The sequence below is a fragment of the Halichoeres trimaculatus genome, unplaced genomic scaffold, assembly GCF_033239565.1.
Source record: "Halichoeres trimaculatus isolate MK-OKI-2021-1 unplaced genomic scaffold, fHalTri1.1 fHalTri1_scaffold_22, whole genome shotgun sequence".
Taxonomy (NCBI): domain Eukaryota; kingdom Metazoa; phylum Chordata; class Actinopteri; order Labriformes; family Labridae; genus Halichoeres; species Halichoeres trimaculatus.
In genome coordinates, this window is record NW_027437200.1 from 6,209,944 (window position 1) to 6,225,870 (window position 15,927).

The 15,927-nt window shown below is 39.6% G+C and overlaps 1 protein-coding gene across 2 annotated transcripts in view; it reads left to right on the top strand.

Annotated features, from left to right (window-relative positions):
• nlgn2a (neuroligin 2a) overlaps window positions 1-15,927 on the top strand; it is a 322,483-nt gene that overhangs the window by 299,967 nt on the left and 6,589 nt on the right. For both annotated transcript variants that reach the window (XM_074699274.1, XM_074699275.1), the window contains 2 exons: window positions 7,661-7,846; window positions 13,895-14,160. In XM_074699274.1, coding sequence (XP_074555375.1) covers window positions 7,661-7,846; window positions 13,895-14,160 — 452 coding nt within the window. The remainder of the gene's footprint in view (window positions 1-7,660; window positions 7,847-13,894; window positions 14,161-15,927) is intronic.

Below are 15,927 nucleotides of genomic sequence, written 5' to 3' on the forward strand. Positions count from 1 at the left end.
CTGCCCTGTATAAGGGCATCAAATCTGAATAATTTCACAGATAATTTGGTTGTTACAGGCAGCCAATAGTGATAACAACTTTAGTGAGAGAAAGAGGACAATAAGAAAGAGACGAACTGCGCAACGAATCACCCTTGCCCGATTGCCGTCTAAGCCTGAGTGCTGTTTGTGTGGGAAAAGCATCTTTTTTTAAGCTAGTTGCAAGAAAGACTGTTTTTTATTTCTCCTTTTCTCACTTCTAAATCCCTCTTCTCCTTCTTGTGCATCATTCGGTGTGACCCTTTAGAAATGACAAAGAGCAAAGCGTGGCGGCAGGATGATTGCCCAGCCAGACTCTGGAGGAAGTGGCATAAATAGGAGGTGGCTGCTGTATTTTTTGTTGTGATACACTTAGAAACCGATTGAGAACGTGCAGCATATCTAACAAGCAGGAGGCTTTCATCACCTCAGATACACACTGAGGTGTGTCTTTGTGTGTGTTTGTGTGTGTGTGCAGGGCTGAATTTGTGTCCTATACATTATTCACATCCTTCAAGCCACCCACATCTGTTCGTTTCTCTGGCCGACACACACATCCCTCTGTTAGACAATAATTACTGTGCTGCCAGGAGCACACACACATGCACAGGAGCTGCGCTGGCATCTATATCAACCTCTAACAATGAACCCACATGGGATATCGTGTGTTAGAAGCACTGTTTGTCATCCAGCAACCCCAGTGTCTGCACGCAAATCATAATCACACGTATGGCTGCACAAAAAGTCACACACCTGTGCACCTCTGTGTGCACACAAATCATTATGGCATGTATGGCTGCATGCACTCTGTGCAGAGCTCCATAATGTCACAGCTCCATGATGCTGTTTATAAAAGGCTCAGAGGTGCTTTAGTCACATGACGGATACACTAAAGAGTTGTGTGTTTGCTCATAAAAAGGGGTATGAAACTGTTCAACGGGGCACCAGCGAAATGAGTGAGCATGTGTGCTGATGTTTACATGTGTGACAGAGAGGAGGAGGGTGAGTGTGTGTTTGTGTGTCATCTTCCTCTTTTTGTGCTCATGTTGTGTGAGTCTGTTTCTGTGTGTGTGTAGAGGAGAGAGAAAGAGGAGGAGGAGAGAAAAGGAGGGAGTCTTTTCTGTAGTGTCAGCCTTTGATCAATGTCCCTGTGTGTGTGTGTGCGTGTGGATATATAGCTGTGTGTGTGTTGTGCAAGCCAGCCCCTGGTGTCTTGGAGGCAGGATGAAACACTGTGCCTCTATCCGGGACTCACAGAACACCCACTATCCTCCCCTCCCTCTCCTTTACTCCCCCTCTCCCCTCCACCCGTCATTCCTTACCACGGCCATTTTAAAGACTATTCATGCAGAGCCGCGCTTTCATCTTGCATTGCTGCGTTTTAACCAGCTCCTCTGTATTTTCAAGCCTTTTATCAGATTATAGAGGAAGAGGAGGACGGGTGAAGTGGTCGGCTGCTGTGCATCGACTCACAGTCAGATGGACGCAGCATGGGGGTGCAGGAGAGAAGACAACTTTCCCTTTGAAAAAAAATACGTTAGAGCTGAAATCATTCTCTCTTCACTTTTTATGAGTGACTTAAAGTAAAACAAGGAGTTTTTCTTCAGACACTGGCTCTAATATGATGACAATTAGACTTTATCTGGACTTCATTTGACCAAGAAAACTACGCTGACATAGAAGGATTGCTGTGTGTGGCTTTAATTAGCTTTATTAATGACCTCATAAGCATAATTGGTTATGTTTAATACATCACAGTGATTACAGTAGGGCATTAGGCAGCTTATTTGCCTCTTGTTTGTGCATGGCTTAATTAATGTACCCAACCATGCAGCTTATTTATGAGTGGTAGGATGTTTAAAGTGCAGCACAACAACCAGCGCTCTCCTTTGTCTGCCTCAATCTGAGGCTTATGGCCACTTTAATATATACTTCTTAATGTACTTATTATGAAATCAGAGTTTTGAGATCTACAGAAAGAATTCTGGCTTCTTCTGACCTACATATGAGTGATTCTATAGTTAGAGGTGCATTTCAGGTAAACAAAAAGGGAAAAAAATAGTTCTTTTTTTTGCTTCATTTTCTCTTTAATTGTTAAGTTTATACCTAAAAATTACTAAGTTCAGTAGTTGGCAAGCTGAAGCTCTAACGAATTCTTAAATGTTTTAGTAATCCAAAAAAAGTGCATAATTTTGTCAACTATGTTAAAGTCAAAAGTTGTGACTATTTTTTCAACATAAGCCCATATTATGCTGAATTTAGAGTTATATTCAACATTTCTACGTCAGGTCTACGCTCCCTAGAAGTGTCCCTCATCATTTATATCACAGTTTAGACAAAATTTAAAAGAATTCCTTCTCAACAACACTAACCAGTTGACATTTTCTTCATTTTTTGGCTCTTGTGCTAACTTCAGACCTTGAACATGGCACCACCTGACCTATATCACCTCATATTTCTGTGCATTTTCTTCACAGTTTTTGTTTTTATAACGTTTATAGGAAGAAGAGCAGAAAATGTTGGTAACACAGTTGATGAACAGTTAATGCGCCCCATGTACAGACAATCATTCTGATTAAATATTGCTGAAGAGGAGTTGAAACATGCCACACTTTCTTTAAGGAAAAGGATGTGACCTCAATTGACCATTGCTGATTTATAAGGTTTTTTTCAATGGGTAACACCGTGGACACAGATTTCTCGGACACATACAAAGTGAATTACTTTAATCATATGAATTATTTAGATAGTTTTTGAAACAGCTTTGTCATGTTTTGATGATTATTTTCACCAAATAATGCTGAAAATAGTATTCCAAACATGTATTCTGACAGTAATTATGAAGAGCAAACTTAACATTTGAGAAATCAGACAGCACAAAAACTGCAAATTTCAAAAAATGATTTGCATTTTTAGCTAAATAAATGATGTAACCTGTTAACTTTCTGTCTTAAATGAAAGAGAAATATCACCAAATGACCCACAGTAAAAATGGTCTTTGCTCAAAATCAATATTTCGTAAAATTGATAAGTATATCCCATGGACGTGAAATGTACCCCTTATTATAGAACTACATTTTTATATTCACAAACTGCAACTTAAAATGAGCTCACCAGTAACAGTATTGTTTATTCCTAAATGCTGTTTCTCAGCACCTGTGGTTGGATCAGGTTTTCCCTCGAGAACTCAGATTGATTCATAATACATAGAAATTCTCTCTGATGTGAAAAAGCCAACCAGCATAATTTATCCATGAGAACTCAGTTGAAAAGATTTAAATATACACTAAAAAGAAAAAAAAATCTTTGATTTATTTTGTAGAACTGGCAAACTGTGAAGCTGGACCAGCAAAAGGAAAAAGGAGGACAGAAGAGCAGAGGGTGATGTGAAACACAGACTGAGCTGTTGGTGATAATGTGCATTCAAACCCACATACAGTGGTTTATAACTTCCTGTGGCCAGTGGTGTGATGATAAACTGGCCTCTTGGGAGGTAAAAACTCACATTTAGTGCCCTAAACATGTCCAAAGTGCCCTCATGAACACACAGAACTTAGTGCCCTCTTTAGTAGCGAGAACGCGTTCTTTTTTAACCCCAGCTTTTCAAAATGTTCGTCAACCGAAGCTTTCGTCTGATGTGCCTTTGTTGTTTCTCTTTGCTGTTTGGGATTGGTAAGACCTTATACAACAACTAAACTGGGTCTTTTTGTACAGGAAGTTCCTGGTTACTAGTTTATTATTAAGTTGTTTACGGAACCCACTAGGGGACATAAGTGTGTATGTTGTTGTTTTTTTTTTTTTTTTATAACTTTGGGCGTCCAGCAGGGGGAGTCTGGACGCCCAACAGACTGACAGAGCATTTAAGCACACTGCTCAGGCCACCGCAGTGCTTGACTCCCCCTGCTGGACGGGCTCCGCAGTGCTGTCTGTCAAACTCGTAGTACCAGTTTAAACTCGTACTACAAGTTTGAAAAAAAGTTGAAGGAACAAAGACAGCAGCAAAAAAGACAAAAGTGTTCCTTAAAAAAAAGTGGAAGTAGAAAAAAAGAAAGTGAAAGGAAATAAAGACAAAGTGTTTGGGGAAAATTAGAAATTTAGGAGAAAAAAATAAAGTGTTAGGATATGAAAACAAAGTTGTAAGAGAAAAAATAAAGTGATAGGTGAAAAAAAATAAAGTGGTAGGACAAAAAACAAAGGTTAGGTTAGGTATTAGTATTATTGCACGTAAATACACTTTCAGAGAATTTGGATGTAACTTTTACCTTTCTCTATTTGACTTTAGGAGCTGCTGTTAAAGTCTTTTGCAGATATTCCTGCCATCTTGTTTTTGCTGAAATGGGTGTAGAGTCGTAATATCAAAGGTCAGAGTTTTACAAAACAAAGTATCACAAGTCTGAGAGGCAGAAATGTAATATCCTCATATGAGTATGCAGGGTCCCAGGAGGTTAAAAGTGGTTAAAATTTAGAGGTTAAAGTCAGATATGCCAAACATTTTTCTACTATCTATGAATATGTTTATGTTTTTTATTTTTTGAATACTAAAATGTTAGTCAGCATAGAATCAAACTATGAAAAACAGGTGATCTTTGACCTTAAATGTGTCTGTTTTCTTGATTCCTGTTGGCAGACAACTTACATGTTGCAGTTAAAGACTAAACTTTTTAAAGTTTTCAAACTGTTTCTTTATGATCCAAAGAGAAGTCACTAAATACTTTTGTGTGTCTGTTACCTCTGCTGTTTTTATGTTCACAATACAACACTTACACTCAACTATGTGAACACAAAACTAACTTGAAGATACTGAGCAAACGTTGTTGGATGTAGGTGTTAGTGTTGTCATAAAGGGACAGATTATGAGTTTTAACTCGATGTTAATAATGCTGATCTCACTTTATGACCTCCTGTTGAAAGCCTGGGAACTTAATATTGGCATGAGCGCCAGAGAAACAGCATACTCATCAAAGATAATCAGAAAGGAATAAGATGCTCACTGAGGAAACACAACATAGACATATTAAAGAATCAGCATCTATCCACAAACCAACTCCTTGAAACACAGAGTCCTCAGACTGAACAGTACGTTTTTTGCAGGCTGCCTCTCAGCATGTCCTGGTGTTACCTCAGAGACAGCTACAGCTTCCTAGCAGCTCCCTACCTAAACCTATTTTACAGCTTCATTAGCCCTGAACAGAGGAATAGATGTATAGCCAATTGTTAAGTGCCTGACTGTAATTTGCTCTAATTGGAATTCTTGATAAAAGATCTCAAACACTAATTTGGAGCAAAGAGCAGACAGTATGTTGTTGGTTTGTGCAACAACAGACCGCAGTATCTGGCTGTGTACAAGTGTTTAACCTCTACTGTATCAGGCTTAATGGATGACCTTTGTAGTGCACCTGCCTTTAACAAAGCTCTAATTAGGAGAGCAATTAGGATCTGAGAGGCTTTCAGTTAATGGCTACTTAAATGGACAAGATTTAGGCCTTTGGTGGAACAATCGAAGATGCTGAGCTGTAATCATGAGAGGCGAAATGTCAGCCCATGGCAGGAAGGGTGAGGATTTATTGCAGTGCTCTGATGAATGAAAAATGGTCTTAGAGGGAAACTGTGAGGTGTCTTTTTCATATTTGGTTTGTTTTGTCATTGTTGGAACGTGATAATCGCAACATTTGTGTCCATCGGGAGCACATAACAAAATAAGTTGCAAGTGAGCTCAGCATTTGTCCTCTTCTTTTTTGTCTTTTTGGCTGTCCAGCCTTTTTACCCAATTTATCAATTTAATTTATCATGATATTAGAATAACGTGGTTTATTGTGATAGTCTACACAGTTTACTAATTATTTAATTAATTGTGTTTGTAATAAAGAAAGTCAGATGCAGTGTTTCAGACATACACGTAACTTGAAAACATAAAGTGTGTCAAGTTTCTCTCTTAAACTACTGTGACGTTAAACTAATGCTGCAAAAGAATTGTTGGATTAAAGACGTGGTCAGTTGGTGAAACTGATAAATGTCACTCTGTGTAACTAATGTTCTAATACGGCACAAACATGACTATGATTATTATTTTATCAGTCTGCCACACTGTAAAAAACAAACTTGAAATGATTTTAAAGTAACTGACCCTAGAATAGAGACAAAACAAAACAAAAAATCTGGCTTTCCAGTCATTCCAGATGGGCTGTGGTCAAACTTTAAAAAATTAATACACCTCGTAGAAATGTTTCTCATGTCCAATTGTTGTGGTAATTTGAAGATATAATTTGATTGCCTTGTATTCAAGTCCTCTTTTTTTCTGAAAAGTTTTGATTTCATTGGTTATAAGAGGATAAAAATGAGGTTTAATGTAACAACAATCTTGTGTGTTTCTTTCGGGGATTGTAAAATATGTTGGGAGGTAGAGTCAAGAAGTGATTAGACTCACCCAGCTCCACTCAGGGGCCATTTACATGACAATGGTTTTAGGGTGAAACGCAAAAGTTTTGCTGCGTTCCAGCCTCGCATTTTCACGGAACAGATTGTCTTTCAACAAAATGAGCATCTGTTGTTCCACTTTTGCTCTTGGCGTCATCAAAACACCAGATGATCGGCTAAACTCTACTTCAATTGAGATCTATTAAAAGTGGCTTCTGGACAAGACAGTTATAGCGCCACCCACAGGCCTGGCATGCGCACTACAGCGTTTTGAGGCCCTCAGCGTTTCCATGTATAGGCAGATTTTTTTCACTTTGTTTTAGCGTTTTTTGGATGAAACCTTGTGTAAACAGGGCCTCAGATTCTCCCAGAATCCCTCACAGTCTCTACTGCACAAACTCTGGCTCCACAACTGCTTCAATTGCTGCGCCTATGATGGAGGTATTTTGGCTTCAAAACCGTACAGTGGTAAATGGCAGAGCCACGCTGTCCACTCTATATACAGTCTATAACCAAAACACATTGTACTGATTTGTTTTCATCTTTGGAGATATTTTTAAATTCTTCCTAAAGAGAGGGCTCCTCAGAGCCATCAGGTTATCTCTGATTTCCATTTAGCGTCTGGTTTTAGCACCTGCTTCCCAAACACTTCCAAGGCTTCTGTTGACATAGACATAACACCTGATTCTTTTTGAGTATTAAGATCAAACTTGGCTTTGCTAAACCTGTCTTTTTTGAACCGACATGTTTTCTCTTTCTCAAAGTTTCATGCCATAACATGAGAGATGAAAATGAAAAACCACTTTTGTTCTATCCTGAATTCCAGGCACGACGTGTTGTCACTTGTAATCCAGTTATGGGTGTGATTCAGAATAGGGTCACCTATATTTCTCAGAGTGCAGCCAGCTCTACTGTAAGTGGCTTTGTGCAGTCCCAGCTCGATGCCATTAGAAAGAGTAAACGTCATTAAGGGAGGAGCTGGAAAAGCAATTCAGTGTCTTACTTCTTTTGCTTTCCCTGCTTTCCATCTGTCACTGCTTCTCATGAGTGACAAGTGTTTTACACACACACATACACAAACACACAACAAATACATTACAGGCTTATAACAGCTGTAAATTCAAGAAGCACTAATGCAAACATTGTCTCTCTTCCCTCTTTTTCTACCCCTTATACCTGTCCTCTTCCCCTCCTTCCTCTTCTTCCTGCATCTGTTCATTTTTCATAGGCTTTCTTAGTACTGGGGATCAGTCTGCAAAGGGGAACTATGGTCTTTTGGACCAGATCCAGGCTCTGCGTTGGCTCAATGAGAACATCGGCCACTTTGGAGGAGACCCTGAGAGGATCACCATCTTCGGCTCGGGAGCTGGGGCATCGTGCGTCAACCTCCTCATCCTCTCGCACCATTCAGAAGGTAAATTTGGAGTCAGTCGCAATAAGCTGTTGGCCCATAATGAAACATTCTTCTTTCTCCATTCACTGCCTTAATGTTAATACAAAGTCCTTTAAGCACAAAGTTCCCAGCACTCCAGAAATATCCAGATTTTATTTTGGTGCTGTTAATAGCCCGGATCAAACCCAGTGAATGACTCATTACCCACACATTTCTCGACTAATGGGTCGTGGCTGCTTACATGAATTCCACCTGATCCAATGACATTTCAGTCCCAAGCTCTGATCATTCTTCAATTTCTGTGAGATGCCACAAAAGACTGTTTGTGCAGCATGATCAGTGACACATAAGATCAGCTTTAACCTTTAAAACACTGAAAACACGTACATTGTGCTGCATTTATTGCAGTGACTTTTGTGTCCCATAATATTTGTTAAGTAGGTGCTGTGAGGAATGTTTGGCGTCGACATCAGTGACACCTTTGGCTGGAATCAGTCGTATATATCGGTATTTACAGCTACACCAACGTTAGTAAATCCTGGTTGTGTCCTGTCTGTCATCTACCAATCAGAGCTAACGTAACCTCACTCTACATTTTATTGATAGACTCTTAAGTTTGAACAGACCACTGCAGAATAACTGCTGACTGTGGGTTGGAATCAACATTATCACAAACAGTTTAGCCTCTGTGTTAGCCTTTAGCTCATGCTCTATCTGTCTCCAGAATATCTTTCTTCTGCTCTTCTGTCCTTTTTCTGTCTGACAGCTAGGCTCCTGTGTCCACCATCACTACAAAATTAATCACAGAAATCGTTTTCAGCAGAGAAGAACACAGATCTCTCTTCTCACTGCTAAACTTTATCAGCTGGCGTGGTGTTGTCATAGAGACTCAGAAATGCCTTAAATCAATCCAGGCCTGCTCAACCCGATCTAGAAGCTACTAAGTAGTATTTCGCAATAACCTTTATTGGTGGTGATAATCTCATTTTAAAGTGTGGATTATGATCAGGCATATATCTGGAAGGGAGACTTTTTTTAAGATCACTTTCAAACCTCACAGCTCCTCTAATTAAGAAAAATGTACTTAGGAATAAGGAATTTTAGATAAAAACACAACACAACAGAATGTACTGCAATAAACTGGTTTTATTCATTACAAATTTAATCATTTACCTTGGAGACCAGATGATGTTTAAGTCGTGAATTATGACCAGGCAAATATACAAAAGTGAGACTTAACCAGATCGCTTATAAAGTCCTCACAGCACCTTTAACTTTTTGCCCTACGCTCAGGCTTTTTTTTTTTTTTGCAATCATAGAAGTAAGGTCTGACTGGTCAGACATCTAATCAGATAGCAGCACTCAGCTCAGTAATCCTGCACTCCTGTGATGTACCCTGGACACCTCTATCCTCAAAGGAACACACTTCCTGTCCTTTGAATGGAAGAATTTAAGCAGTCGTGGGGCCAACGAGAGAGTTCATGTTTGATCCAGGTTATGATGTCACTGCCTGTGGGGGATGAATGACACCAAAGCTCCAACATTACCTCCACATCACCTGACTTGGCGAGTGCCCCCGGCTTTTTCAACGCACCGCTGCTCTCCCCATGACAGAAACTTACATCCATGTGACCTCACGCTCCCTATTACCAACAACACACCTCGAGGGCGCAGCGTTAACATTGCACCACTGAAAGAGAGAGGCGCGCAGACTGATCGTCTTTGATCTGAACTGAGATCAGGGAGGCTGGCGACCTACAGCCAAATGGCCACACACTCACTTGCCTTTGATCATGCTGTTCTTGAAGCTGTCCTCTTCCAGTCGTAACTTGTCTGTTCTCGATGCTGCTGGAGGACTCTCCTCCAATATCTCTCCTCTCTATTCATTCCCCGTCTTACATGCACAAACTGCAGAAGACAGAAACAGGGTGGAAACGGTGGGTGAAAAGAAAGATAGAGATCAGAGGGAGCATGTTCACACAACCACACATCTGTTTCAATCAACACTCGGTGTCTCCCTTTGTGTGAAGATGTGAGTGTGTGTCTGACAACCAGCAGACCTCAGACATGTCTCTAACCTTGACTCATTCTGTGTGTATCAATGTGTTTTGAGAACAAATGTAAATCTGCTCAGCTTGAGTGAGAATCAGTGTTCTGTTGTCATATCACTTTTTTCTTTTATTTAAAACAACCTCTGTTCCTGTCCCTTGTACTAACAATCCATACAAACCATTGTCCCATCAGAAGCTTTATGCCTCTAACATGCTGTGTATGTTTCTAACATGTTTCACAAATGTCCCTGTATGAGGCCTCTAACATGAGCTTATGAGCTAAATGCAGAGAGAAACATTAGCATTGTCTTACTTTTCAGGCACCAGCCCTCTATACGAAGCAGGCTTGTATAAGAAGCAGGCCTTTAGATTAAATTCTCTCTCCCTGAAAAGTTTGTTATTTATATTTTGATACAAAACTAGGGGCTAATTCACTGGTGTGGCCTTTGAACCTGCTAAACCTGTAGAAATGAGCAGAAAGGACTCAGTGATTTCTCAAAGTACCACTAATGGTTAAATGCACGTTAAACTTCACTGCAGAGCCAGCAGCATTTCTGTGCATGCATTTAAAAGGCCATCATGCATACACCATGGAGCAGAAAATGTGAATTTTTCTCTGGAAACAAGCCTTCTTGCAAAAAAAAAATAAATAAATAAAAAAAATCCTAAACTTTCCCTCAAACTTTGCTAACCAGTGCCACATAGTGAGAGTGAACTTGTTGCCATCTGCTGAGAGTCAGAGGTCACTGCACTCATCCCACTCAAACTCTTCAGTTACCATGCAAACATTTCTGCCTCTTCACAAGCTAAAGAATGATATATATCTTTACATAAAGTCACTTAATATTCCATCTTTTGTTACAGAAATTTGAGAAAAATATTGTACTGCTCCCTGTTGTATTGTTTTGCTCTACCTCCATAAAAACTGTCTGGGCCATAATATGCATTTGTTTGTATAATTCATGAAACTACCTTCCTGTAATCTCATTCCTGGAAATAAGCTGCTTGTAAACATGGAAAATTTTCACAGTTGACCTGTAAAGATCATCATCCTGCCTGTAATTAGTTCCTATTTAAAGGCTGTTAAATTTCCAGCTGTAAATCTAACACTGGTCTTATGAAATCAATATTTTCAAACCGTATGTACTAAAAAAATATATGTTTATATATTTAAACTGAAAGAAATGTGTTCAATTTGACAAAATGTTAAAGTATTGTAGGAAAATAAAAGTTATATGTATTTTCAGTCAGTGTGAAACTTGAGTCAGGATTGTTAGCCTAGCTTAAATGCTCTATCATTATCAGACTAATCTAAAACTTCACTGGACTACATTAGCTCTCGGAGTTGTTTGAAAAAAAAAACATTTTATCAATTAGTCAATGACAGAGCTTCAAAAGAGTCAAGCCAGACAAGTTTTACAGTTTTGCTAAGCTAATTACTCAGCTACCTTTTAGTCTCAGAATAACTGATAAAATTTAACCTTAGAAGGATAAGGCCCAGCCCCAGGGCTCTTCTCTATGACCCCCTTTGCACCAGTACTTCTAGTTTTTCAACTTAAACACAAGCATCTCACACCCTGGGTTATCTGGTTGTGGGGATCAGAAACCCCTCTTTAGAAAAAAAATTAGAAGTAAATTAATTAATTAAAAAATGACCCTGGAATGAAAATAAGGTTGCATTTAGAAAAACCCAAGTGATTATGGCTGAGTGAAGTGTAATTTTCAAAATACAAAGGCCCTCAAGAGCTCAAATTAAAGCTTACAGTGCAAAATAAATGAAATTTTTTAGTGTTTTTGGTCTTTTTTTTTCAGTAGAAAATGTCTTTTTAGACTTCACATGAGCCACATGCAATAAACCAGTCCAAAAAAATGTCTTGTTTCAAGTTATTCAAAGACAAAAATGATGTCTGAATGGCTTGTAACAAGTTAAATACTATTAATAAGAATTTTTTTTTACTTTAAAAACCACTTAATATTTATTTATTTGTTTATTATTATCATTATTATTATTATTATTATTATTATTACTTAATTGTCAACTATTCTTATAATTATTAAAATTATTATTATTATATTATGAATAATAATAATTTATTTATTTATTTTATTCTTTTTTTATTTTTATTTTATTTTTTTTAGTGTACAAATTTTTGAATTTCTAAATAACATACATAGTAGTGATTTTGCCCATAGGCTGCTTAAAAGTGACCATTTTATCCAGCAGATGTCATCTTTTTGTGAAGTTTGTAAATTATGTGACTTATATTACATTATTAGAAACTACAAGCTCCAGAGTCATATTTTGCTACCTAACCCTGTGTTTTAGAATATGCAAAATGTCATCCTTGTATGACTCAATGAAACTCAATAGTAAAATTTAATTTTCTGGGTTTACAGTATCATGCAAGAAAAGTTTTTAGAAAAGAGGGGTTTTAGACACTCTAATGACAGTTGAGAGTGCTTGTTTTTATCTTTAGATGGGCCCGTAGAAACACTTGTCGCAATAAAGTTATCCTGAGGGCTGGGCCTGACCCCGGGCATATACAGGGTTATGTGCTCTGTAGGAGTTAAATTTTCAGACACTCATGAGATGTTTGAATTTGTTTCCTAAAGTCATTTATTCTCAAATATAACAACCAGGACTATTGACAGTTTTTGAGGTATAATCATCGGCTGGGACAGTCTCCATAAACCCATGTCTCTTGTTTCTGACAACCAACTTCTCCCCACTACCATTTGTCCGTTTACATGCATCTGCGTTGTCATCGTCCCATCACCATCGTCCTCATCTTCATCAGCATCTAACGGTGTAACATCAGCCTTCTAGACGCCGCCTGTCTGTCATGCTCCCCCCTCTTCCCCACCAGGGATGCTAGGTAAGGAGTCTGTCATCCCCACCCTTAAGGGACACCAATCATGTCAACAACAGAGCATCACAAATCAAGGCTGACAGCAGAGACGTGCAGGATGGATGGCAGGAGGGAAGTGGCAGACAGAATGAAGGGAGGGGCTGTAAGTGATACTGATGTGATGAAGGTAGGGGGGAAATAGAAGGGGAGACACTTTCCATTGTGTCCTATCAAAAGTGTTCAAGAGGCGTAGGATGAGTGGGAGTAACACTGCTAGAGAAGTAAAACAAGGAGGAGGAAATGCCCAGAAAATGTTCAGCTGCAGCAGATGAGAAAGGAGAAATAGCCACGAAGAGAAAGGTACAGAGCAGGAAGGTAAAAAGCACTTAGAGAGTGACAGAGGAACTGATTTTGAAGACCAATGAAACACTACCTACCTCCCACCTCTTCTCTGTCTTTCCCCTCTACTTCCCTCACTGCAGATATGTAGGTATAGCTGTTTCCAAGCTACTTCTTCCCATAATTGATTTCCCAGGGAAAGGGGGACTCTGCAGCTCTGCTTAATAATTAACTGACCGATCTTCAGCCCAGGAGAGGGTAGAGAAAGAAAAAAGGAGCGCGGGAGGAAACGAGAGAGGCAGGCGGCCTCTTAACGAGCCACTTGAGTGGTTCAAACAGCCCAGGACAGGCAGAGCTAAGGAGACAGACAGAGACAAAGTGTAGCAGAGGAAGAGAGGAGCACAGCCAGAGAGTCAGGGAGGAGACGCAGCCAGCACAAGACAGGAGAAAATGGCTCTTTTGACGTCTCAGATGAGGTTAGTCCTGCTCCTGCCTTGTTTTGGGTATATTCCTGGAGCTACAGACTCATAGCATGCTTGATTTGAGATGCTGTGTGTGTGCAGTCTCATTCTCTGTCTTCTAGCCTAGCCCAGGTGGAAAGAAAAATGAAAATGTCTTTTTTTCATTGAGGAAATGTTTCGAAAATGGGAAAAAAGGAGGTGATAAATGCACCTCAAGTAGACAACTCTAGAGATGTCCAACCTGCCATCAACAATGTTAGGGACTGACATGACATCAGTAAGATCAAAACCATCTTAGCAGGTTTTGAGGCAGTTAAACCATGACCCTACAACAGGAAATTCAATCTCTTTCTCTCTTTCACCCATCAGGTCTGTTCCACAGGGCTATAGCCCAGAGTGGGACTGCCATCTCCAGCTGGTCTGTCAACTACCAACCCCTCAAATACACCAAGATCCTCGCCCGAAAGGTGGGCTGCACCTACACAGAGACCGCCGACCTGGTTGACTGCTTGAGACGCAAGAATTTCAGGGAGCTGGTGGACCAGGACATCCAGCCGGCGCGTTACCACATCGCGTTTGGTCCCGTGGTGGACGGAGACGTGGTGCCTGATGATCCTGAGATCCTCATGCAACAGGTGAGGGTGAAACGCCAGAATGAAGACATGTCAGTACTAGAATGATAATGTTTGGGCTGAGGGTGTGGAGCTGTCGACACTAGGGGTGGACGTATTGATCTAAATATCGATAGTATTGATACCAGGATGAGTATTGGTATTGGATCGATACTAGCGTGATGAGATCGATACTGCAGTTTCTCTTATGTCGTCCAGCAGTTTACTTTACTTTCCTCCATCTGCCACTTCTCTGTGCAAATGGGAGGGACCTTCTTGTTATTTTGTACTTATGATTTTTTTTTTCCTAAAACAATCATGGCCGTAGAATAATTATTTTATTACTTTTATAGAGTTAAAATTATGTTCTATTGTTGGGGTTAGTTGATAAAAAGCATTTTCATGGCCAAAAATCTTTGTGCTTTTTTTTACCATCATCATAATCAAAATCAACCAACTCAAGGCAAAATCACAAAACTATTCAATGATCATTACAGTTCATCTAAAAAGTATCGGTATCAATATCAGTACAGTTGATACTATCCCTGTATTTACTTGGTATCAGATCGATAGCAAAATTCTCAGTATCGCCCAGCCCTAGTCGACACACCAGGCTGAGGAAAGGATGAATCTGACCTTTAGTTTTAGCCAATGGGAATAATGTTTACCTGCCGGTGTGAACGCCCATTAACAGACATACAGTGATAGAAGCTGCTCTGTGGGCAGTGTAACGTTTCTTCACCCCCTTAGCCGTTTACTTCTGATAATTCTCCTGCTGAAAGGTCCAACGCTTCCCCGAGGTCAGGTTCCCCACCATTTGCTTGAAGTTTTCTTTGAGAGTCTTGATAAACTGCCTGTTCCCCATGATGTTGTCCACTTTCCAGGTCCATTTCCAGAAAAGCCCACAGCTTGATGCTTCTACCTCTTTTCACCACAGTAGGGACCCTGTTCTTTAGAGTGTAGGCTTTTGTCCTTCTCTTACAAGATGAAAGCCACATAGCTCCCCAACCAGCTCAATTCTTGTTTCGTCTGACCACAGAACAGATGACCAGAAGCTTTTTCTTTTTCTAGGTACATCTCTGCAAAGGTCAAATGAGCTTTATATGTTTTGTTTGAAGCAAGGGGGTCTTGTCAACATCTGTAGAGACCATTTTGGTGCAGTATCCTATGGAGCATCAGCCTCAATAGAGTCAGGACATTCCCAGTAGTGGTCCACTTGATCCTTATGGCAAGCCGAGCTAACACTACTCACTTCTGACCTATGTGAATTTTTTGGTACTTCTTGATGAAACTTTGCACCAGTGTTTATTTCAGGCGTACAAATGTATGTATTTTGGAGCCCACTAGTGACCAAACTTCGTACTCCTGTCAGACATCCTGCAGCCACAGTGTTTTCCCTCTCCCCTCTTTGCTTTTTTTTTGGAATATTTTTCTTCTAAATGAAACTTGAAATTGTTTGGTTTATTCATAGTGCAAAAAGACACAGGACTTCAGCATTGTTGCATTGATTATCCCTCCATGAGCATGAACAGGATGTGACATTTAAATAGATACCAGCTGTATTGAGAGGGTTTAAGCACAAAGGAAGTGCATTCCATAAAATAACTTCTTAGATAAGAGATAAGAACTAGTCAGATTTGTTTCTCTTTTTCTTTTGTTTGGCTTTGTTTTGTTTTTGTTTTGTTTTTTGTTTGTATCCTCTGTGAGGCACTTTGTGTTGCACCATTGCATGAAAAGTGCCATATAAGTAAAATGAAGTTTAAGTTGAAGTAAGAAATTAAACATTCTTTC